At 39.7% G+C, this 24783-nt stretch overlaps 1 protein-coding gene across 1 annotated transcript in view; it reads left to right on the top strand.

The window, feature by feature from the left end:
• LOC125887266 (ceramide kinase-like) overlaps positions 1-22279 on the top strand; it is a 29637-nt gene extending 7358 nt beyond the window's left edge. The window contains exons 2-13 of the mRNA XM_049573959.1: positions 2668-2808; positions 4474-4596; positions 4705-4830; positions 4918-4984; positions 5241-5386; positions 7178-7252; positions 8103-8255; positions 8901-9006; positions 9265-9344; positions 10598-10803; positions 10955-11169; positions 13486-22279. Coding sequence (XP_049429916.1) covers positions 2668-2808; positions 4474-4596; positions 4705-4830; positions 4918-4984; positions 5241-5386; positions 7178-7252; positions 8103-8255; positions 8901-9006; positions 9265-9344; positions 10598-10803; positions 10955-11169; positions 13486-13573 — 1526 coding nt within the window. The 3' untranslated portion in view covers positions 13574-22279. The remainder of the gene's footprint in view (positions 1-2667; positions 2809-4473; positions 4597-4704; positions 4831-4917; positions 4985-5240; positions 5387-7177; positions 7253-8102; positions 8256-8900; positions 9007-9264; positions 9345-10597; positions 10804-10954; positions 11170-13485) is intronic.
• Positions 22280-24783: the final 2504 nt, after the last annotated feature.

Raw genomic sequence — 24783 nt, 5'->3', positions numbered from 1 at the left:
TATATACAGCTCATTCTAAGGTAACAATAACACATCAAGACATTTTGTGCAGCTGTGTTGTGTATGAAGAAAAAGGCTTCATGTGATGATGTGATATCCACTGCGCTAACATTTATTAAACTAAGGTAAATTTAAAAAGTACTAAAATTTACTTTACAAACCTGTTTTTACACTCTATTTTAGTTATTAAACTCAAGGAACATGTGATCTTGCATCAGTTTCATCTCGTGAATGTAACATCTCAAGAACACCTTGAGGTTTTACCTTCAAATTTGGCACAAACGTTCACTTAGATTCAAGAATAACTTGATTAGAATTTAATGGTCAAAGGTCAGTGTGACCTCACAAAACATGTTTTTGGCCATAACTCAAGAATTCATACACTGATTATGACAAAACTTCAGACAAATGTCAAACAGGATAAAATAATGAAGTCGTGACATTTTATATCCAAAAGGTCAAAGATCAACTTTACTGTGACATCATCATGTTTTAACGTCATATCTCAGTGGTGCTGCTGTTTAAAAACATGTTTCTGTGTTTGATGGCTGAACTATGACTCAACCTGATCTTGAAAATGCTGATTGTATAGATCTTCAGGCATGAAGCATCCATGTTTTCTTAAAATCTGACATGGATGGAAACTGGCTGCATTCAGTCTGAATTCTGTTAATGTTAGCTTTAATTTCATGATTTCAAACTGACATTTTGGAATTTAAAACTCTGGTTTAGACCCTGAAATGGTTCTGCTTTCACTTGGGCTCATCCACGATTACAGTTCAGACACATTCCAGCAGAAACAACTCTTGCACAATCGCTGCTCCTGGTTAGTGTTTCTTCTTGTAGTTTCAGTTCTGCTGTAGTTTGTTCAGTTTCAGGTTTCAGTTCATTTCTTAAAATATCACATGAAACTTGAAACTTGTGATCATTCATGTTCTTTAGAAGAATAGGCTCTGTAAATATCTGAGATGTTCAAAACAACTAACAAACTGTGGGTGTATGTGTGTGTGCAGCTGGTGTCAAGACGTTGTTAGCCTGTTTGCAGGTGTGTGTGTTTTACAGTGTTGTTCTCATGTCTGTCAGAGATGGTTTTAATCTGTCATAAAACAAACTACACAATAACACAGCTACATATTAACCAATAAAACACACAACACAGGTTCAATTCAACGTAAAGCATAGACACACAAACTGTAAACTGACTCACAGGATTAAAACACTAAGAGTTAAATCAGCTCCTGTCAGTCCTCTTTATATCATCTGGTTTCCCCTGACAGTCTGTGTTTGAATGTTCTTACATATTTTATTATCAAATCTATTAATGATGATAGCAGTCTGAATAGAGAAACAAGCATTACACAAAGTGGTGATGTAATCGCAGGGTAAGTGGTTCGATCCATGGCTCCTCTGGTTCACATGTCAAGTCAGAGTGTCCTTGAGGGACACACTGAGACCAAATTACACATTGTAAAAGGCTTTTTATTAAAGCAGTCTGCAGCTGTAATATTTAGGCTGATGTTTATGAGAATTAAAAGCCTGTAAAAGTAACCTGGTGAATACATTTTTAAAACCATGATACCTTTTTCTTGCTCACAAAGTGTATTTATTAAAGACATAAATCAAAGAAAGATCAGTGTGACATGTAATATGACCTAATAAGAATAAAGACCATAAAATCTAGGACATGAAAATTAAATAAGATTGCAATAAAAACACTACGAGACATAATAGATAGTTTGTATTAAAATATAATTTGCACGCCATTTAAGGTGCTTTTAGTCTCGACCTGGGAATTTCAAATAACCACCAGCGCCTTCATATTCTCAAGAATACCATGAGGGAACTTCTTCAAATTTGGCACAAACATCCACTTGGACTTCACAATGATTTTGGTCGTGATTGGTCAAAGGTCAAGGCCACTGTGATCTTGCATCAGTTTCATCTCATGAATGTAACATCTCAAGATTAACAACACACCTTGATTACTTACTTTGGTAGAAGCATAAATATCAAGAATAATGATTAGAATTTAACAAAATCAGTGTAATCACAAAACATGTTTTTGGGCAGGTTAAACACTCCGATTATGACAAAATGCTCAGGATAAAATAATGAAGTCGTGACATTTTATATCCAAAAGGTCAAAGATCAACTTTACTGTGACATCATCATGTTTTAACGTCATATCTCAGGAACAGAAGGGGAGACATTTGGTCAGATACTGAATTGGTGACTCTGATCTTGAAACTGTGCTGATTGTATAGATCTTCTGTGTGTGAAGCATCCATGTTTTCACTGACATGGATGGAAAATGTGAGTGCAACATGACTGGTGTGTGAAGGGAAAATGTCAGCCTGATTTCAAATGACATTTCATTTCTTCTGGTTTAGACCCTGAAAGTTCTGCTTTCACTTGGGCTCATCCACGATTACAGTTCAGACATTCAAAACCAAAAACAACTCTTGCACAATCCCCACTGAACCGTTTCTTCTTGTGTTGTTCTCGTTTGGTTCAAGTTCAGGTTTCAGTTCATTTCTTAAAATATCACATGAAACTTGAAACTTGTGATGCATTCATGTGCTGTAGAGAGGCTCTGAAAAATCTGGCGTTCAAACAACTAACAAACTGTGGGTGTATGTGTGTGTGTGTGTGTGTGTGTGTTTGCAGGTGTGTGTCACAGTGTGTCAGTGTCAGAGATCATCTCTGTCAGAGAGGAAGAGGAGGAAAACAGCAGCAGAGGAAGAGACGATGGCAGCTGGAAAAAGATCAAGGAGAGAGAAGGAAAGGACTGCAGGCAGGCCTTCACAGGTAAACACATCTGGAAACACAGTAACATAACATCTGGAAACATGCCCGTACACGCACCTGGAAATATACATGAAAGCACACCTGGAGGCACAGGAGAAAAACATCTGGAAATACACCTGGAAAAATAGTAAGCACACCTGGAGAAACAGTAACAAAACATCTGGAGACATGCCTGTACATGCACCTGGAAACATACATGAAAACACACCTGGCAACAGATTACAACACATCTAGAATCATACCTGGAAAGATCATAACCACACCTGCAAACAGTACAATAACATCTGGAAACACATCTGTATGCTTACCTGGAAACATACATGAAAACACACCTGGAAACACAGTAACAAATCCCCTGTAAATAAACATGAAAGCACGCCTGGAGGCACAGTAAAATAACATCTGGAAGTACTGTAAAAAAAAAAAACAAAACAAACAAACAAAAACATTTGGAAACACATCTGTACACGCAGCTGGAAATATACATGAAAACACACCTGGAAACAGATTGAAACACATCTGGAATCACACAGTAAAATATATCTGGAAACACAGCTGAAAACAGAAAATACAGGAACACACACCTGGAAATACAGTTAAAAAACTTCTGGAAATATCTGTACACACACCTGGAAATACATTTGAAAACACAACTGGAAATGCTCCTGGAAGCACAATACACAGATGCTGAAATTGGGTATAACACCAGGAAACATACCTCGAAACTCATTAAAACATACCAAGTGCGACAAATAAAAATGGAAACACAGTTAAAAAAAAAAAAAAGAACCCTTCTGGAAACATATTTGTCCATGCATGAGGAAACATAACATGGTATCACACCCAGGAACAGATTAACAACACAGCCTGATTACTTACTTTGGTAGAAGCATAAATATCAAGGAAAAATGACCAAATCAACAAAATCTGTAAGTCGACAAATTTGGGCAGGTTAAACACTCCGCTTCTGAAATGCTCCTGGTGTTTTTTACCATCAAGATGGCGTTGAAGACAACAAAAACAGGGACTAAAAGTTGTTGTTTTGAGCCAAGACAATTTCCGGAAAATTTGCGACCCCTACCTGCTGGTGAAGATAAGTGAGGAGCCAGCATCATGTGACGATATAAAACAGCCTGTAAAACAAATAATTCAACAATTATAATCACTGAATCCACGAGAGGTCCTTGAGCCTACAGTCATAAATGTGCACACAAAATATTAGGCTGATAGGTCCAGTAGTTTAGCTGCGGACAGAGAGATACACATACTCACCCATGCACACACATGAAGAAACACATGATCCCCACATGGCGGACATAAGAAACTTGAAGCACACTAAACACACTCGTTAAGACACCTGTACATACAGTAAACCGATCTGTAAACACAAACATGTGACCACACGTGTGTTAACTGTGGATCACTACCTGAATGAAGCAACATGTGAATAACTCCTGGATATTCTGGAAATATTCTGATAACCTGGGTGACTTTTTCTATAGTCCCTTCACAATAAAAGCATTTTATTGGCTCAGAGGCTGAATGTTTTCAATGTGAAGCAGCCAATCAGAACAGTTCATGATCTGAATTTAGCCCCGAGTGAATCATTAAGTGGTTATAAAATAAAAATGTAGCTTGTGTCTGTGTGTGTCTGTTGTCTTTCAGTGTTGTATGTGGAGAGGTGTCAGCAACACCGCTGGCGGTGTGCTGAGGTCACCTTCACGTGTCCAGAGGGGGCGCTGTGTCAATGCTGGGTCAACAGCATCAGAGAGCAGCTCGCAGCTATCAGTACGACTTCATGCAAACATGCACTCACTAACACACACTTACTAACGTGATTGTTGCCAGAGACTGTTGGTATCATCATCGTTGTTATTTTTTTGTTGTTATTTACAGCCAGCAGACCAAAACACCTGCTGGTCTACATCAACCCATTTGGCGGGAAGAAACAGGGAAAACGCATCTACGAGCAGAAGGTCGCCCCGCTGTTCGCCCAGGCAGGCATCTCCACGCACGTCATCGGTACGTCCCGTATCACTCACTTTTTGTTCTCGGGCTTCCTGTATCAGGGATTTTACATCTAATGTTTCTGTTTGTTTGTTGTCATAGTGACGGAGTACGCCAATTATGCAAGGGATCACCTCAGGACGGAGGCGGAGCTGAAGAAGTTTGACGGGTGAGAGTTTGGTTCCTTCACTGACAGAGTTCAAATGAATTATTACATCACACAGAGCAAATATCTGCAGGATGGCTAAAACAGATGAACCGCCAAAATAAAAGCACAACAGAGAACACATCTGTCAGGAATTTTTTTTTTTTTTTTTTTATTGTAAGTGAACAAAAAGCTGTCGCACCCTGTAATGGAACTACAGTTTAAACAGACGCTCAGTTTTGTTTCACTTTTTAAGCTCCTGCTGTTTCACATGTCACAGGGTGGTGTGTGTCGGAGGGGACGGCATGTTCAGTGAGATCATTCATGGGCTGATCTGGAGGACGCAGATCGACGGTGGCGTAGATCCAAACTGTCCGGAGGAAACGCTGTTTCCCTGCTCGCTTCGTATTGGAATCATTCCTGCAGGTCAGAAACACTGACGTGACAATCTGACATACTGCTCTTTTTTATTTTATTTTATTTCTACAGTCTATCTGATGCTGGTTTTGTTTGATCATTGTAGCCAGTATCTCACTATCACTATCCTCATTCAGATTTTAAGAAGTTACAAATTATATTCAACCACAAAGTAAGTCTGAAATGCTGCAAATCTGAACGGAAGTACAGAGAGTTGTTGACTAGAGATGATACGCCGTCTCATGGTGGTCACTTCCTGTCAACGTTACAGATCAGAAGCACAGAGAGTTGTTGACTAGAGACGATACGCCGTCTCATGGTGGTCACTTCCTGTCAACGTTACAGATTAGAAGCACAGAGAGTTGTTGACTAGAGATGATACACCGTCTCATGGTGGTCACTTCCTGTCAACCAGCAGGTTATTAGAACATTTTAAATTGCAAGTAGCTGCCTGTTTCAACTCTGCTTGTTGCGAATGTTTGGTCTGAACTGGGCTTTAGAGTTCCCCGCCCAGATGAGTTCTAGAGGAAATATCCCTGTATGGGTTCTTGATAGCACCCTTAGAAAGTGGAAAGGTCCTGGAGAGTACCCTCAGAGCAGTTGTGGGTGGAAGCTTTACACAATAGAATGGTTCTCTGTAGAACCTCCCTCAATCCCTTTCCACCAGATTAGCTCTGGTTCTTGAACTGGTTCTGTTCAGGGCTTTTGGTGCTATGTAGTGAACCAGCCCACGTGTCCCAGCAGTTTCGATCACAACCATTGTAATCAAGCATGCATCATCAACCGAAACAATTTGTTTTGGTCGAAATGCTCTGAATGGTTCAAACTTAGGCGCGCGCTGGGTAGAACCTTTCCCATACATTTTTAGGTATAACCTTTTACGTTAGGTTCAAGGTTGAGCCCTCTGACAGACACCTGTAAATGTACAAATCTATAATAATAATCAATCAAATATTGTTTTGTAAGAGTTCAAGGTTGTAAATAATCTATTTTTACTATTGATACACAAATACAGCAGAAAAAATGTGAGAAATAAAACCATAACACATGTAAAGAGATTTTATTCCAACTCGTTTTTGTGCCTTTTTTATTCAAAGTCTGTTTGTTTGTAAATCACTGAAACAAATCAGTGAAAATGTTATTTCATGGTCTACAGACAGGAAGTAACAAGATACTGCGTGAAAGCTCATCATCAGAACTATGAACTGGTTTCTCAGCTTGTCACCACATGATGTATAAATAAAGTTATGTTACTATTAATAAAACATTCAGACAAACAGAGGGTTAAAAATAGCTTGAGCTCTGATTTAGAGCGAAGGTTGTACAATGTTGACACGAGTGATGTTTGAGGTGAACGATGAGGACCAATCAGAGAGCAGGATTCTCTGTTACCGGGGTATAAATGCAGGTACTGACTGTGGCCTCGTTTCTCAGCTGCTTGTTCTTTTTGTTTGTGTCCTTTTGTGTTTTCTGTTGTTCTGCTTAAGTGCTCTATAAATACACACACACACACACACACACACACACACAGAGTCATCAGGGAGACATTAATTCTCTCTGCAGCAGTAAAGACGCAGCAGCTCACCTGGTTAATTAATGGCTGCTGATGTTCCGTGCAGCAGTGTCGTTGTTGTTGTTGTTGTTGTTGTTGTTGTTGTAAAATGTGCAGTTTTATCATTTTCGTATGTAAACAGGCAACATTTATAAAAATTAATCACAACATCTGATGCTGTCAGAACCTTCAGTCCTGCTCTTCACCTCACCAGAACATTAATCATGCAACCTGTTTGTGTGTTTCAGGCTCAACAGACTGTATCTGCTTCGCCACTGTGGGCACCAACGACCCCGTGACCTCTGCACTGCACATCATAGTGGGTGAGTCACATGGTCTCACTACATATTTAAAGGGCGGGTCCATTATTTCAATCAAGGAGACTCGTTTTTATTATAAATAGAATATTTGTTAATGAAGAATGTGAAAAGTCTTTGGTTATTTGACCCCACAGAAATGGTTTGATATAAGGAGGGTGATGAATCCATAGTCAAATAGGATTTTATGAATTTGAATATTCAGCGTCATTTTTGCTATTTTGGAAAAAAGATCTCATTCTCTCACCAGTACATTCTCTAAATTTGGTACACCAATCTCAGATGTGATCTCCAGTGCCAACATTAGGTACTAATGTAACAATAGGAGGCGCTGTAACTCATCATTCTCATAATTATATTCCACATTATACAGAAGTTTATTCATATCCAGTTCTAACATAGTCTCATCAGATGTAATGAAAATGCCTTGATGCATATCACTTGGCTTTCCACAGTCTCATGCTGCCATCTAGTGTTCGTTCAGAAAAATAGGCTCTGAGCCTGCACCTGTTGGAGGACAAAATATACAAATAAAAGTAGAAATAATAACAACAACAATAATTATTATAGACTTTATTTTTTATAGAATATTTCCAAACAAATTAACGAAGTGCTTTACGTGGCAGAACCAGGATGAAAACGTGTCAGGATCGTAATGAGGCAAATAAAATCAGACAGTTAGAATAATACAAAAATACAATAGGCCAACTCCAACACACACACTTGATTTTCTGGGTGCAGGTCTATTTCTTAATTGTGTTTTAAAACCTCTGCTTTGAGTCTAAGGTAAAATGATTCCAGGTCAGTATGTTGACTGTGCATGCGTGTGTTTATCTATGTGTCTGTGTGTGTTCAGGAGACTCTCAGCCGATGGACGTGTGCTCAGTTCACCACAACAACACCTTCCTGCGATACTCCGTCTCCCTGCTGGGATACGGTTTCTACGGCGACGTGCTAACTGACAGCGAGAGGAAGAGATGGATGGGACCAGCCAGATACGACCTCTCAGGTGTGAAAACAACATCTGTTCAGATGTTTGACTTTTATGGAGTATTTCCATTTTATGCTACTTCATACTAGCCTGACATCATCAGACCAAATCGTGAACACGAGTTTGTCTGGAACCTTTCAGTTCATTTTCGATTTCCAAGGGGTGTGATCATCTGCTCTAGACCGGAATGCCTCAGGACGCAGTTGGATAGACCTATGGCCAATCAGAGCAATGAAACGTGTCCTTGCACTTAGAGATGGACAAATGTAAATGTAATGCGTCGCATCAATATGTCCGAGTCTTGACATCTTTGCCAACACAGTTTGAAAATAGTACTTCAAAAGAAGGTTCCAAATCAGCTGCAGCCGCTTTCAAAAACGCCAAAAATTACATCATCACATGTCTTGCATAAAACGCAAAGGCTCTGCAAATTGTTGGCCCTATTCCAATCTCTGCCTTAAAGCCTGAGCCTTGAACCCTCACAGACTTAACTGATGTCACCTCGTAATTGCTTGAGTGCGAGAGGCTGCAAGGACTCGAAGTGACATAAATACATAGGGGCCGAGAAGTAGTTGCGATACTCGTACTGCATGAAAAATGGACGACCAGAGTAACCCTTGGTTGTCCCATGTATTTACCTTGATGACGCTCTGTCTCCTCCAGGTGTGAAGATGTTTCTGACTCATCATTACTATGAAGGAACAGTGTCCTACCTCCCAGCCAGAGGCATCATGGGAACTCCGCGGGACACCGCCAGGTGTCGATCTGGGTAAGAGAGATGCTGTATTGATGTGAAAGATGCAAAATTGTGTTTAATTTGTTTTTTCAGTTCTAAAGACTAAAATACTCTGGTTCCAGTCAGCCAGTGGTTCAGTTTATCAGTTTAAACTGTTTGAATGGAGTGAAGGTGAGTTAATGGTTTGGTTCAGGTGATTTTACCAATGAGTTTAGGTGTAATTGTTGGTTGAGCTGTGATCTGGTGATCTGTTACATTTAAAATGATATTGGTGTGTCTGTTAATTTCCAGCTGTGTGGTTTGTCAGCACAACGGGCAGCTACTTTCAGAGAAGGCTGAGAAGTATGAGATGGATGAAGCATCAGACAGCGGTGAGTCCAACAAAATCGTCTTCTTAGGAAACTTAGTGGCCTCGGTGTTAGTCAGCAGATTTTTGAACTAGGGTGCAAAACTGTACTTAAAGTGTTTTAACTTTTCACCTTCCTGTCTGGTTCAGTCACCAACTCTCTACAGAGAGGACGAGGAAGTAAGCAGAGAGTATGTTGGTAGATAGTTCCCATCTTTTCTTCAGCCTCCTTTTATCCCAAATGCCATCAATATTCTTATCTTGACAAAGTGACAGATTAAACCACAGACAGACACTGACGTGAACTGATTTAATCTGTAAAACGATCAATATCAATATACGATCAATATATCAATATGTTTCTTTATACTAACTGCTCGTCTGCTTTGTTTCATGTTCGTCTCCTGTGTTTTATGAGCTGAAGATGAATTTCCACCCTGCTGGACAATATACAGCTAATAAGAAGAGTACTGAACTGTCTTGTATTTGAAATATCCTGTCAAACCAGTTTAATTTTTTTACACAAAAAGTCATCAGTCACAAAGAGTGGAAGCAGATGGAAACTGCAAGTCTGGCTTCATCAGACGTGATAAAAAAAGTACTCCTTCAAACACAAAGAAAGACAAAGCTGTTGGATTAACTTGTTGTACCCTTTACACTGTATTTGGAAACAAAAGTGATCCATGAATGGAGCCCTGGGGGACACCTCAGGATAGTCCTGTTCACATGAAACTAAAATAATGGCATTAACATGAAAAGATCTGTATAGTACCATCTGAACGTTGACAAAACAATCTTCCCTCAACGTATATCCATTTCATAGCTGCTCTGGAGCTGTCAATCATATCCCATGATCTTTATCAGCAGACAGAGTTTGACCAGTTGTCATGTTGACTTAAAAATTAAGAATTTAAGTTCATTGCTGACCTTCAAACCTGCAATTGAAAGAACAGTAGCTATTCTGGAGCTGTCAATCACATTTCTTAGAATACATTTTGAGCCTCAACTCTTAAAAGCTTTTCAGTATGTTGTATGATATTAAGATGGATTTCTCCTCTCGTTTTTCCTCTTCATTCTAGTATCTGGTTGGTATTAAATGCTACCCAGTGAATTCATGATTACCTGTGGTTAATTTCCTAAAACTCTGCAGTCACTGATGTATATGTATCAGTGAATTCCTCTAAAGCCGAGCTATTTAAAACGTGCGCACTTGAGTGATGGAGGTTTGGCAACAGCATGAAAGTTGAAATCTGTCTTTTGGGATGGGATTTGTTTTAGAAAACGACAGCGAGTGGAGGACAATCCGAGGGAAGTTCCTGGCTATAAACGCTGCCAGTATGAGCTGTGCTTGTCCTCGCAGCCCCAAAGGCCTCTCACCTGCAGCTCACCTGGCTGATGGCACCACTGACCTCATCCTTGTCCGAAAATGTTCCCGCTTCAACTTCCTCAGACACCTCCTACGTCACACCAGCAAAGACGACCAGGTAATAAATCAGTACTCTGGTTTATGGTCTCTACAAATAATGATGATAAAAAAGACTGCATCCAAAGATCCAAAACACCTGGTACAGTTTCACCTGCTTTCCTCCAAACCTCCCTTACTGTATCCTTCTTTTCTTGATCTGTCTTGTACAGTTTGACCTGACCTTTGTTGAGGTCCACCGGGTTCGGCGTTTCCGCTTCACACCGCGTCACTGCCAGAGCGACTCAGACCTGGACCTGCGGGAGAACGGCAAACACCAGCTCTTCAGCCAGATCTGCCGAGACCACCCGGCTTGCGGCTGCGCCCCCGCCTACAGCAGCTGGAACTGCGACGGCGAGATTCTGACCCACACGGCCATCGACGTCAGGTAACACGACCCTTTGGGAGTCTCATACTTTGCCATTGTCATCCATAGTGACCATTTGTATATTAGTTACTTTAAATACATGAAGAAAACTTTGTTTTTCTTGAGGCCTCCACAGTGAACAAAGAATCCAAGCAAGGGGAACATTCTTAATGAACTGAAGTAAAAACGTAGACCCCGTTTAACAACAGTAAAACTATATCAAGGCATTCATTTACTAACTCTTAGATAACTGGTGCAGTATAATCCGAGTCTTATTTGTCTAGTTGTACGCTCAGTACTTCCCAAACTAGTGTATTTTCACTAAAACTTTACTACTTAAGTTACATCAGTACAGACAGTCTCATTCTCGGTTGAGTAGCGTACCAGGACAGGCGTTTGCATTTAAATTCTGATCAAGTGAAAGTGTTTTAAATGGTAATGTTTTATTGTGAACGCATGTGTTTGAGTAGCACCGAGTGTACGACTGGATAATTAAGACTTGGATCATACTGCAGGAGCTGTGTGACAGTTTTTACTTTATCAGATTACTTTGATATATAACCCCAGTTCCAAAAAAGTTGGGACACTGTGTAAAACTTCAATGAAAACAGAACACAATGATTTGCAATTCCTTTAAACACATGTTCAGTTGAAAACAGTACAGAGACAAGATATTTACTGGTCAAACTGATTCACTTTATTGTTTTAGTAAAACATACATTTGTATTGAATTTGATGCCTGTGACACGTTTGGAAAGGGGCAACAAAAGACAGGAAAAGTTGTTGAATGTCCCCCATCATTATTAAGAATGAAAGGGGCATCCTCCAAAAGGCTCAGTTGTTCACAAGCAAGGACGGTCACTTTGTGAAAAACTGCGTAGTCAAACAGTCCAACAGCTTAAGAACAACGGGTCTCAACACACATATGCACGGAATTCAGGGATTTCATCCTCTACAATCCATATCATCAAAAGATCCAGACTATCCAGAGAAATCTCTGCACCTAAGGCGCAAGGCTGAAAACCAATATTGAATGCACGTGACCTTCGATCCCTGTGCTTGGGAACACTTTGGAAAAACCATTATCAGGGCCTGAAAACGCCTTGGGGTCCCCCAGGAGGAGCTGGAAAGCGTTTTTGAGGAGAGGGACGTCTGGGATGTTTTGCTTTGCCTGCTGCCCCTGTGACCTGGCCCCGGATAAACAGATGAAGATGGATGGATGGATGGACCATCTACAAACCCAAAATATCATCAAAAGTTTCAGAGAATCTGGTGAAAGCTCTGCACACTAGCAGCGAGGCGGAAAACCAGCACTGAATGCTCGTGAGCTCTGATCCCTCAGCACTGGAAAACCATTATCAGGAAACACAGTTCATCGCTGCATCTACAAATGACAGTTCAGACTCTACCATTCAAAGTGAAAACTCGATGTCAACAACATCCAGAAACACTTCTCTGCACCTCAGCTCATCTGAGATTGACTGACACAAAGTGGTCTGACCAGTCCATCGTGGACATCCTGTCCTCCGGGACCATCCAGATTGTTACCAGCTCAAAGTTCAAAGCCAGCATCTGTGATGGGATGGAGAGGTGCATCATGGGTAACTTCACATCTGTGAAGGCTCCATGAATGCTGAAAAGTACACACAGGTTTTGGAGCAACATATGCTGCCATCCGGACAACATCTTTTTCAGGAATGTCGCGTCTTATTCCAGCGAGACAATGAGACACATTGTGACGTGTTCCAACAGCGTGGCTTCGTAGTGACAGAGTGCAGGTACCAGACTGACCCGCCTGCAGTCCACACCTGTCTCCCACCGAACATGTGTGGAACATTATGAAGCGTCGACCCCGGACTGTTGAGACACTGAAGTCGGATATCAGACAAGAAAAACTTCTGCAGTGTCCTCAGTTCCCAAACACTGACTGAGAGTTGGTAAAGGAAAAGGTGATGTCCATTTTTATTATTACGTGTTGCGGCATCAAATTCAGAATGAGTGTAGATTTACAAAAAAAAATACCTTTTTCAGCTTGAACATTATATATCTTGTCTTTGTACTGTATTCAGTTGAATATAGATATCATTGCATTCAGTTTTTTTTGGAATTGCACCTGTAGGTTTGCTGTTGTTAAATGCAGTCCATATTAACTTTAGTTATTGAAGAATGTCGCCTTTTTGGATTCTCTGTCCACCGTGGATGCATTCAAGAAAATAAAGTTTTCTCCATGAGTTAAAGGTAACATGGTGAGTAACTGATATACAAATACATTATTGAAGTATTATTTCAGCCTTGACTTCATTTCTCTTACAACAAACGCCTTTTGTTTTTCCTCAGAGCGCACTGCCAGTTGATCAAGCTGTTTGCACGAGGCATCGAAGAACCCACGGTGTTTGAGGAGCTCAACAACCCCTGTGCAATATAGGTCCACACCCCCATTATTCCCCGTCAGACACTGGAGTCATCTTTCTGTTTCCAGCCATGGCCTACATCACTGTTGTAGTCATGTGACACTCAGCACATCCTTCACCAGGAGACTTGACAGATATACAGAGTTGTGCTGTTACTGTTACAAAGATAAGTAGTAGGGAAGGAGACAAAGCTTTACTTTCTTGGTCTGACAGTCCGAAATGATTTCCTCACAGACAGGACGTGAGGTGTAGTCTCCTTAAAATGTCCTGAACAGCTTAAAATATATTCCTTGGAAACTAGCACCGGTTTTAAAGAAATAATCAGGAAATGATGGATCTGGAGAGTAAAGCTTCACCCTCACATTTTGTTCTGGGTGACACTGTTGGTGTTGAATGATTGATGGGTGTCTGGCACCTGGTTTGTTTTTAATATTGAACTCCAGTCCTGCCCTCTTTGATAATATTTTTTTTACCAACAATCCTCAGATCGTGACTGGATGATCTTGTTACCGTTGAGGTTACAAATGCTGCCTGTAACAGTTACATAACATGTAAACAAACAACACAGACTTGTTTCTGTGTTGCCCAAAGTGTCGCCCTGCGTGTCACTGCCTGTAGAGTCAGCTGAAGTCTTTTTCTGTTATCTCAGACTTGTTTTGGGCCACAGATGTTTTGACTTGGACTCATCTCTCTCTCGTTTTGACTCGAGCTTGTTATAGGTGTTTTGACTTGGTGTTGCCGTCATGTCAGCCACCTTACGTGTTACAGACTTTTGTCTTGACCAAGTCCAGGGGTCTCATTTATAACCGTTGCGAACATGCAAAACGTGGCCTGAAGAGGCTGCACCACTTTGAAAAGTTGTGATTAAACTCGATAGGAAAGTGATCCATAACTTTTCCATAAGCACGTTTTAGTTGTAAGAAAATAGCCGAACCAAATCTCAAATAAAATTTCACTCAATATCTTGTCAATATCAATATCTGTCTCACCATCTCATTTGCCCAGAGTGCAGAGGAGAGGGCCGACTGTATGACGCCGACACTCCAGGCACTTCGTGTACATATTTACCACCTGAACATATGGATTGTGTAAATTAGCAAAGTCTGGAAATAATGACGGAGACAACTCTCGCACAATCATTACACTCCATATTCTTATTTTAGGTCCTAAGGCAAAGTTTACCATGACAGGTCAGAGGTCCAAAACATCAGTCGGAAACCCCTTAGTCGGCTGAGATTCTTTCATATTGAGCAGTTGTTGTTTTTTTTTTTTTGTCTTCAGGAAGTTTTGATCCCCAGAATCAGCTGCAGAGTGAGTGCTCCCCGTTTTCACACCGCTTTTTAGTACGGGCAGCTGCAGACACAGAGGCAGCTGCCTGGAGGAAGAGAGGCTTTGCCCGCTCAGGCTCCAAGGTAACGTTATCTTCAGCCTTCTGCTACAAATGGTGAATTTACAGCTCACAGCAGTGTAACATGATGTAGTCTCTAGTATTCTTTGATATCAAGTGCCAGCAAAAACTGTTGTTGCACGTTAGCACAGCTCTCACCTTGAACGTTCTGCTGAACCCCATTCAAACTGTCAAACTCTATTTGGAAAAAAAGAAACAAATAGTCAAATATTTGTATTGAACAGCCAGATCCAGTTCGACTGACATAATCCTGAGTCCTGTACAACCCTAGTAAGCTTCCATCTTTAAATGATATCCCAGGGTGAGGGACACCACTGACTGTCGCGATCATTTTGGCAAGGTTTGAAACAATCAGTCTGATTGCTGTAATTGCATAAATACTGCCATAACACCGTTTTAGCTGTGACTCACCACAGGTAACTTCTGATTGGCACACTTATTTCTATGCAACAGCATTCATGAGGTGCTTTGCATTGATCACGTGCGGACGATTCCACGGTGATTTGGGATTTACATTGCACACTGTCGGACTCACCCACGCACTTGAACAATTTCACTCTGAATTCTATGTACTGTTTTATAAATGAGACCCCAGATGTTTTCTCAGTGTAGGCGACGCTGCCGTCAGTCAGCTGTCGGGGGTTTTGACACGGACTCGACCCCGTTTGGACTCGGCTTTGACTTGTTCACAAAACCACTCTAGATTAGATTTAAATGTCTATATTTCCTTCTGTGTTTGTGATTTTATTTTCAAACATCTCATCTCAGTCGAGATGAGTTTTTCCTTTATCTCGGACTCGTCATGGTCTTGGTGATTGTTTCATTTCGCTGTTTTCTCCGTAGTCTGTGTTTTGACTCTGACTTGTCTACATTCTGGCCACCAGTTATTCTCATCTGTTATTGCGATCTTGACGTGAGCCCGACCCCTGTTTGGACTTGACTGACTGGATTGATTTTTATTTGTTATGTTTGTTGTATTTCTCCATATTATTTGGTAGTGTTGTAGTACTCAAGTCTGGTCTTGAGTCCGAACTCGAGACTTTGTTACTATTATCTCAGACTTGTCTGTCTTGTGAATGTTTTGACTCAGTGCTGCCCTACAGGCTGAGTCATCTTTATTTATTTAGCATGTAAGTAGATGTTGTTACAGAAATGTTAGCTTCTTTGCACTTTTTGAATAGTTTTGATTATTTTAAAAACTTATTTGGAATTTGGAATTATCTGTTGCATGTTTTAAAGATGCCAGACACCTGCCAGTCATTCCAAGGGTCATTGTGTTCATTAGGGGTCAGAGGTTGATTCTCATTCATGAAAAGTAGAAAGTAAATCCCCTTCACATGGTCAGTACTTGTGAGGAAAAATAAGGCTGACTGGAGATTTAGTTTCCATGGTTGAACTTTCCTCTCAGTCATCATTTGTCAAGAGTTCATTTACTTTCTGCTTCTCAAACAGCTCCATTAGATTTGTCTCTGAATCTTCATGTTTCCATCGTTTCTCAGGAAGACCTGAGCTCGATCGTAACTGAAACTATATTTTTACACGTTTTAATTCCCAGCAATCTAGAAAGAAATAAACTATGAAAAATCTCAAATTTTAGTTTTAGTTGAGACGATTTTGTGTCAGTCAAGCTGGTCGTGCTGAAGAGCACACGCGTGAATGTTTTTAATCTTCCATTTCTGCTCGATATGCAAATGAACTGAGCAAACAGAACTCAAAGTAAATCATCTGAAAAAGTACAGCTTTAACACCAACGTTTCACTGAAACTGTGCAGATGTTCTCACTTCAGAATGAGCTAAAGTCGTAGCTGTAACTTGAGTTTACTCACAGTGTGACGTGGTGTTCTGAAATTGTCTGTCAGGTTTATTGTGTTTTGTAAAACTTCAAGTTAATCATCTGAACCTTCCACAAATCAAACAAGATTCACACACAGCAAAATATCAAAATAACATGGAGCATACTGTATCTTGAAGCTAAACATTTGTGTGTTGGCATTGTCATTGTTGGCACTAAGCTCAGAGCTCCACTGTTGTCCCTTTTCCACCAAATCAGCTCTGGTTGTTGAACCTGTTCTGTTAAATATTCTTGGAACCTTGGTGCTATCTAGCAAAACAATCCACTTTTCACAGGGTTTGAGTGTAACTATTGAAATTAAGGATGGGTTATCACTGAAGGGCATTGCACATTGGAGGTAAACTGCAGTGGTGTACCAGAGGTACTTAAGGTTGCGCCTATAGTAAAGCTGAAAACACACTTGATGCGTGTCATGTGACGCACAAACTGGACACATTGCTCCGCAGCTCATCAATAGATGACCATGAAAACTTATTACTACGTTTACTGAAAGATCTGTACTTCCTTCACCTATGCACTGGCTTAAAATCATGTTTGGACAGAACCTAATTAAACTTCATTTCTCACCTGAAGACACAATCTTCAGAGCTATGACTCGCCAGTATCTTTTTGCCCATTGTCATTATAATCACGGGATTGTGGGTCGTTCAACTCGAGATATTTCTCGTTTTTTACGAGTCTCGAAAAAGAGCTGCTACAGGACTATGTACAAGCAGAGAGTGAGTGGGAGAAAAGGCATCTAATTCGGGGAGGCAAGGCTGGAAATAAGACAGTGGCGTGAAGAGCCGTGGGGTGGTGTATTTAGGAGCACCGACACGTGTCCAGGTCGAACGTTGAAAATAAATGGGGCGTATTTTTTGGCACCGTTTTTTCTGAACCGCTGACCCCAAACCCCAATGCAAAAATTTCTCAGAGCACCTCGCTAAAGTGCATTCAGCAAAATAACTTACAGTAGCAAGATGGCATTGATTACCTGCGAGCTTCCACAGAAGTACTCACGGCTTGCTCTTCAGGTCAAGGAAAACCTGCTTTTTCTTTCTTTTTATTTATTTTTTTTTTGATCCAGCTTGGAAACAGCTTTTCAGGTTCCACACCAAATTATTTTTGGTCAAAATGGTCCAAATGGTTCAAAATTAGGTGCAACTGTCGCAACGGAACCTGTTTGATGTTGGTGGAAAAGGGTTACATTTATAAGTACGGGCTCACAGACTGTACATTGTTGGATATGTCTGAGAAATTATAGTAAAATCTAAATCTGATCTTAACATTTCACAACCAATTGACATATGCAACCTGTGACAAGAGGTTGTAAAAAGACATAGCCTTGTTTTAGGGAGTCTGAAGCCAAAAATGTTGGATTCGCTGCAACAAAAGGTTTGGACTTATGGCCACATAGTTTTTAAATTTTACCCACAAAACTACAAATATTGTCTTTTGAATCCAAAAAGCTAAACTGATTGTGTATAAATGAATCAACCTCACATTTCACACAAAATCCAGTTAGGAATTTATATTGTGTTAGTGGAAGGTTGATATTATTGATTTGAAGTTTTGTCGATTGTTGTTTTGTTGAAGGAAGCTGCACTGTAAAGTCCAGTGTTGATATTCAACCATTTCTGGATCTTTGTAGGTTTTGAATTTTAAGCATTCACAGCTCTAAGCATGTCGTAGCCTCTGATGTTAGCCATACCTGTAGCCGCTGCTCACTGTGTCCACAGGATCAGTTTTTACAATCCACATGTAGCAACATCATCTGTAATTTCATTTTTCTATATTCTTCCCTTCTGTTACTTACAGTAAATAGCAATGCACGATTAATATTGATACGTAATCAGTGTGGGCTTTAAAATGAGAATTGGCCAACGTACTTTTTTTGTTTTGCGCAACGAATGGATATTACATACTTTGAAAAGTATTGTATTTCATGTCTCCATCTGCTGGTGGGCTGTCATGATAGAAGAAAATTAGTTGGGGGGGAGAAATGGATCAGTTATCAGCCAAATAAGTTGTTATGTATCACCGTAACGGATATCGGCAAAAAAACAATATCGTGCATCCCTAATAAGTAGCATGTTCTCCATTTAGCCTCAGAATGGTGATGTCAGTTTGGTCCACAGATACTTTCAGATCATAAAATGTCCTGATCTCATTCCTTCTTTCAAGAGGATGAAGCCTTTTCAAACCCGTTTATCTAGTTCCAACGTCAGGACAAATTAGACGTTTTTAGTTCCACTAGAAGCTCTAAATCATCAGCATGTTATTTGCTTTTAGGAAACACAAATTTAATAGATTTGAAATAATGTGATTATTTTCCAAAACAGCGACAGAGCTCCATATAAGTAGAAATCATTTTAACTTTGACCCAGAGATGAACCGGACAGGAAGTTGAGTATTAACACTGGACTGTCAGACTGTAAATGTTTGTTTGTTTGTTTGCGTATTGTTTGTTGACAAACAATTCTGTTTCCCTTCTGCTGACGTCGAGCTGGACTCAAACTGATGGAGGAGGGAACCAGTAGCAGCTCACGGTGCTCCAAGACGCCAACCAGTCAGCTTTCTTTTGATTCTAATCTGACCAAATACCAGCTGGGGTTTGATGATGTAGCTGTCTGTCTGTCTCCGACAGTTGTAACTTAACTCAGAGGTCTTCGCCGGTCCAAAGTCTTGGATCCAATCAGAAGTACCAGAACACAGACTGGATCCAAAAGGGACAGTCAGAACTGGTCTTATGTGAATTGGAGTTGGAGGATAGTTAGACCTGAATGTGGTGGACCCGACCTGACCTGAGAGAGAACACCAACACTAGCTGCTTCATGCATCACTAATATACACTATAACAACACTACAACACCTTTAGAGACCTGGTTAGACCGACTGTAGGCGTTTTTGGACCAAACAGCTCTGAGGACTCCCTGAGAAGACCTGCCTTCTGGGGAGCTTCCGTGAGAACTACATTCCTTGGAGGGCTTTTTTAGGTTTGCATTCACACCGCCAAAAGGAACTCCTAAGTTATGTATACAGGCCGGCGGTTGATATAGCAACTTACACTTTGATGATAAAGTCTCATCGTATGTCACCCGTCGCATCTGTGCTCAGTAAAGCCTGGACTTCACCATCGGCCCTTTTGTCCTCATTTTATTCCACGACAGCCGGAGGCATTAAGATTTCAGGTTGTTCATCCGTCCCATTCCCGTGAGTCACGAGGATGCCTTGTGGGAATTTCTTCAAATTTGGCAGAAACATCCACTTGGACTTAAGATTGAACTGACTAGATTTTGGTTCTCATAGGTCACTGTGACCTTGTATCCGTCTAATTCTCGTGAACACAAGCGATAACTAATGACCATCTTGAGAGAACTGGCACAAACGTCCACTTGGACTCAACGATGAACTGATTAGAATTTGATGGCTGAAGGTCAAAGGTCATGGTCACTGTGACCTTGCATCCATCTTATTCCTTTGATTGCACTATTTCAATTAGGCCTTGAGGGAATTTCCTCAAATTTGGCACAATGTCCACTTGGACTCAAGAACTGTCTGATTTGAATTCGGTGGTCGAAGGTCACTGTGACCTTAAAAAATTTCACACACGTCTAACATGATAAAATGACAAGGCGATATCAACTTCACAGATGTAAATTGTAAGTGCAACTTGTCTGTTTCGCTGAGGCATTCAATCGTGAGGCAGTAATTCAAGTTTTTGTTGCAAGCTTTTGTTTTGTGAAGTTTGTATGACAAACCGGTCTTTAAAAAATGGCGGACGGAATGCTGCATTGGCTCATGTTCAGCGAATCAGTGTAAACCTCTGGATCAATCACCTTTTAACTTTCGTGGCTCAAGGTTCCTCTTGTGTCTGGAGGAAATAAGTCCCTCAAAACAGCGTTCTAAGAACCACAGTTGCTCTTAGTTCTTGCAGTGCAGACACAATAAAAAGCAGCATTCTTAAAACTATGACAATGTTCCTTTGGTCCAAAAACTCCTTATGTTTGTAGGAACCAAGCGGGCCTGTGAAGACCTTTTAGCTCAGTCGTCTGTCTCATGTTGATTTGTCTCAAATGTTGTGTTGATGAACAATCAGAGTCTGAATATTTGCTGTAAAACCTCGTAACAACAACAAACCAAATGTGTAAATCATATGCACTCAGAGGTCGACTGATGACTGAAGTGGACTTTTAATCAGGAGAGGATGGAAATATTTATTTACATTAAGCCAGCTGTAATTGTGAATTAAATGTGTTTGTGCTTTAGTTCTGTAGATTTAGTGCCCATCAAACCAGAAACTGACCAATTCATTTGCATGTTTTTAAAATAGTCCGTGCGAGGTTTGATGGTAAATACACCACAAGTGACTGTAGCTAACCGCTAACATGCTGTTTAGCATGGCTTGCTACAAGCTAATGATGCGCTCCCAACTGAAAAGGCCCGGTCACACCAGGAAGTGGCAAAGCGTAATTACGAAAAAGGTTCCACTGGAATTAACTGATTTCAATGAATTTAAATGTTGTGACCTTTAGTTACAAGCCGCTAACTGAAAAATAACATTCATGTCAGCCAAGTTTAGTTATTTCTGAGTCAGAGATTTCAGGATTTCTGTTTAGATCTCCCGCTCAGTGAAAAGAACTTAACACATAACAACTGATGGTCAAAACAGGAGGTTGTCTTGTTCATGTTCTGCCAACACGCTTTCTACCAGTTAGCAGCTAGCAACCTCAGCAAGTTCTCCAACGCCAACGACCACATAAGTTGTCTGTTGTCTGCGGTCGTATTTTGGAGGAAGGTTTTGTAAGCTAGCTATGCTAACGGCACAATACGCACAGTCTAGTGAAGGGAACAGAAGACAAAGCTGATCTCTTTGTGAGATGCAGGCTAATATAACACAGAGTGCTGACACAGAAACAACCCCAATTTTCCAGCTTTCTATTCCCTAGAGTTCGACACTGTTGAGACGGTTTGAATGTGTGATGCAAGTTTGCATTTTAAAGTTTAGCGAATCCACTGATAGTGGCAAAAACATTGAAATTTGTCATTACATTTTTGCTGATATGCGAAAGCAGCGCCAAGTAAAATAATAAATCCTAGATTTTAACTGAACATGTAGAATTAAATCATGAGAACATCTCTAGTGTTGTGTCCAGTATTTTGCAAACAGCACATAGAGCAGGTAGAACGCAGCATTAGTCTATTTAGTGTCGATTAATATTACCTGTCTAGTTGTCTCTAACATGTCAAACTTAAATGTCCACCTTTAGTTTTCAGAGTCCAAACTGATTCTTCAGACTCTTTCACCCTCTCCCACTAACAGGGAATATTTTTATTTTCAACACTGTAGTTAAATCTGAAGCTGAACACTAGACGATGTAGTGAATCAGTCGACCTCTTGCTGTAATCTGAGCTGTAACTGATCTTTACCTTCTGCTGTAGCTGTTTCACTATCAGGAAATAAAAACATATTCAACTCTTCATGTTCACGGTTTATGGTTTTATTATTCAAAGTATTTCCTCACCCACTAAATGACCCTTTGTACATCAGTTAATCATGACGTGTTACGTTGAAGAAAATGCACCGAACTGATTTATTGATTGAGGTCCACATTTAAAAACGGCAAAAGTGTATCAAAACATCTGTTTAGAAACTCTCACACATCTCGAGTGGTTTAATCCAAGTCTCCTGTATCCAGTCATATGATCATTACCTCACAAACAAATGCATCACTAAAAAACCTCAGAAGTGGAGTCTGGCTTTAAAGAGTAAAGGTAGTTTCACTTTTAGTTCAGTTTTATATTTTAACCCTTTATGCTATATAATATCAATCAATCAATCAATCAATTTTATTTATAAAGCCCAATATCACAAATCACAATTTGCCTCACAGGGCTTTACAGCATACGACATCCCTCTGTCCTTTGGACCCTCACAGCTGATCAGGAAAAACTCCCCAAAAAACCCCTTTAACGGGGAAAAAAAACGGTAGAAACCTCAGGAAGAGCAACTGAGGAGGGATCCCTCTTCCAGGACGGACAGACGAGCAATAGATGTCGTACAGAACAGATCAGCATAATAAATTAACAGTAATCCATATGACACAGAGAGACAGAGAGAGAGACGCAGGACAGAAGGTAATGACAATATGTAATAATGATAATATGTAATTGTTATGGTACAAGTTTTTTTTCTTAATTGTTTTATTCCTCTTTAGACATGACAAAAATTAAAGTTCATTTTTTAAACATGCATTTCTCAAGGAGTTTTTCACATGTCCACTCTGTTGGACAGCCTTTAAGTTTCCAGTTCATAAAATATAAACCAAGGTTGATGTAGATCATGTGAAACTATAAAAATATATTTTTAATGCTGTTAAACTAGCGTGTTCACATATTTTAACATGTTCTAATACTGTTCAGTGCCTGTGTAAAAGCGTTGAACTTTGCTCCTGACTCCTCAGCTTCTCCCCTCTCTTTCTGCTCCTCCCTCCTGTACCTGCGCCCACCTCCTTCTATGGCAAGCCGTTTTAACATTTAATCTCCAAGTTTGACTATCCGGAATTACCATTATAGATATCAACAATGTCATTTTGACTAGTAGTAATGTCACTGTGACTAGTATGAATTTTAATTGAAGATATCTATAACGTCATTCTGACCAGTCAAAACTACAGTTACAGATATCTGTAATTCAGTTTTGACTAATAAGATTTAAACTATTTTTGCCATTCATGTGTATATGGCAAGCCATTTTAACATTTAATAGCTAGACTGGATATTCATTACTGATATCTGCAACATAATTTTGCCTAGTCAAAACTCTTATTCAAGATATCTGTAATCAGATTTTGACTAGTCCAAACTCTATTACATGAATGATATCTGAATTACAGATATCTGTAATTCAGTTTTGACTAGTAGGATTCAAACTATTTTTGCCATTCATGTGAATGGAGTTTGTCATTATAGATATCTCCAATGTAGTTGCGGATATCAGCAATTGTTATTGTGGATATCTGCAACTGAATTGTGGATATCTGTAATTCCAGTTTGAGATATCTACAATTTAATTTTGACTAGTCATAATTCAAGTTCAAGATATCTTTAATTATCATCAATTGAAGATATCTACATGGTCCTTTCTAGATATCTTGAACTGAGTTTCAGATCGTCAAAATGACATTGTAGATATCTTGAATTCAAATTATGACTAGTCAAAATGACGTAGATATCTGTAACTGAATTATGACTAGTCAAAATGACGTTGTAGATATCTTGAATTCGAATTATGACTAGTCAAAATGACGTTGTAGATATCTTGAATTCGAATTATGACTAGTCAAAATGATGTTGTAGATATCCGCAACTGAATTATGACTAGTCAAAATGACGTTGTAGATATCCGCAACTGAATTATGACTAGTCAAAATGACGCTGTAGATATCTGTAACTGAATTATGACTAGTCAAAATGACGTTGTAGATATCTTGAATTCGAATTATGACTAGTCAAAATGACGTTGTAGATATCTTGAATTCGAATTATGACTAGTCAAAATGACGTTGTAGATATCCGCAACTGAATTATGACTAGTCAAAATGACGCTGTAGATATGTGTAACTGAATTATGACTAGTCAAAATGTCGTTGTAGATATCCGCAACTGAATTATGACTAGTCAAAATGTCGTTGTAGATATCTGTAACTGAATTATGACTAGTCAAAATGTCGTTGTAGATATCCGCAACTGAATTATGACTAGTCAAAATGACGTTATAGATATCTGTAACTGAATTATGACTAGTCAAAATGACGTTGTAGATATCTTGAATTCGAATTATGACTAGTCAAAATGACGTTATAGATATCTGTAACTGAATTATGACTAGTCAAAATGACGTTATAGATATCTGTAACTGAATTATGACTAGTCAAAATGACGTTGTAGATATCTTGAATTCGAATTATGACTAGTCAAAATGA

The sequence above is a fragment of the Epinephelus fuscoguttatus genome, linkage group LG4 (genome assembly GCF_011397635.1).
Source record: "Epinephelus fuscoguttatus linkage group LG4, E.fuscoguttatus.final_Chr_v1".
Lineage (NCBI taxonomy): Eukaryota > Metazoa > Chordata > Actinopteri > Perciformes > Serranidae > Epinephelus > Epinephelus fuscoguttatus.
Note: the sequence above shows the minus strand (reverse complement) of the source record. Positions and strands in the feature narration are given on the sequence as shown.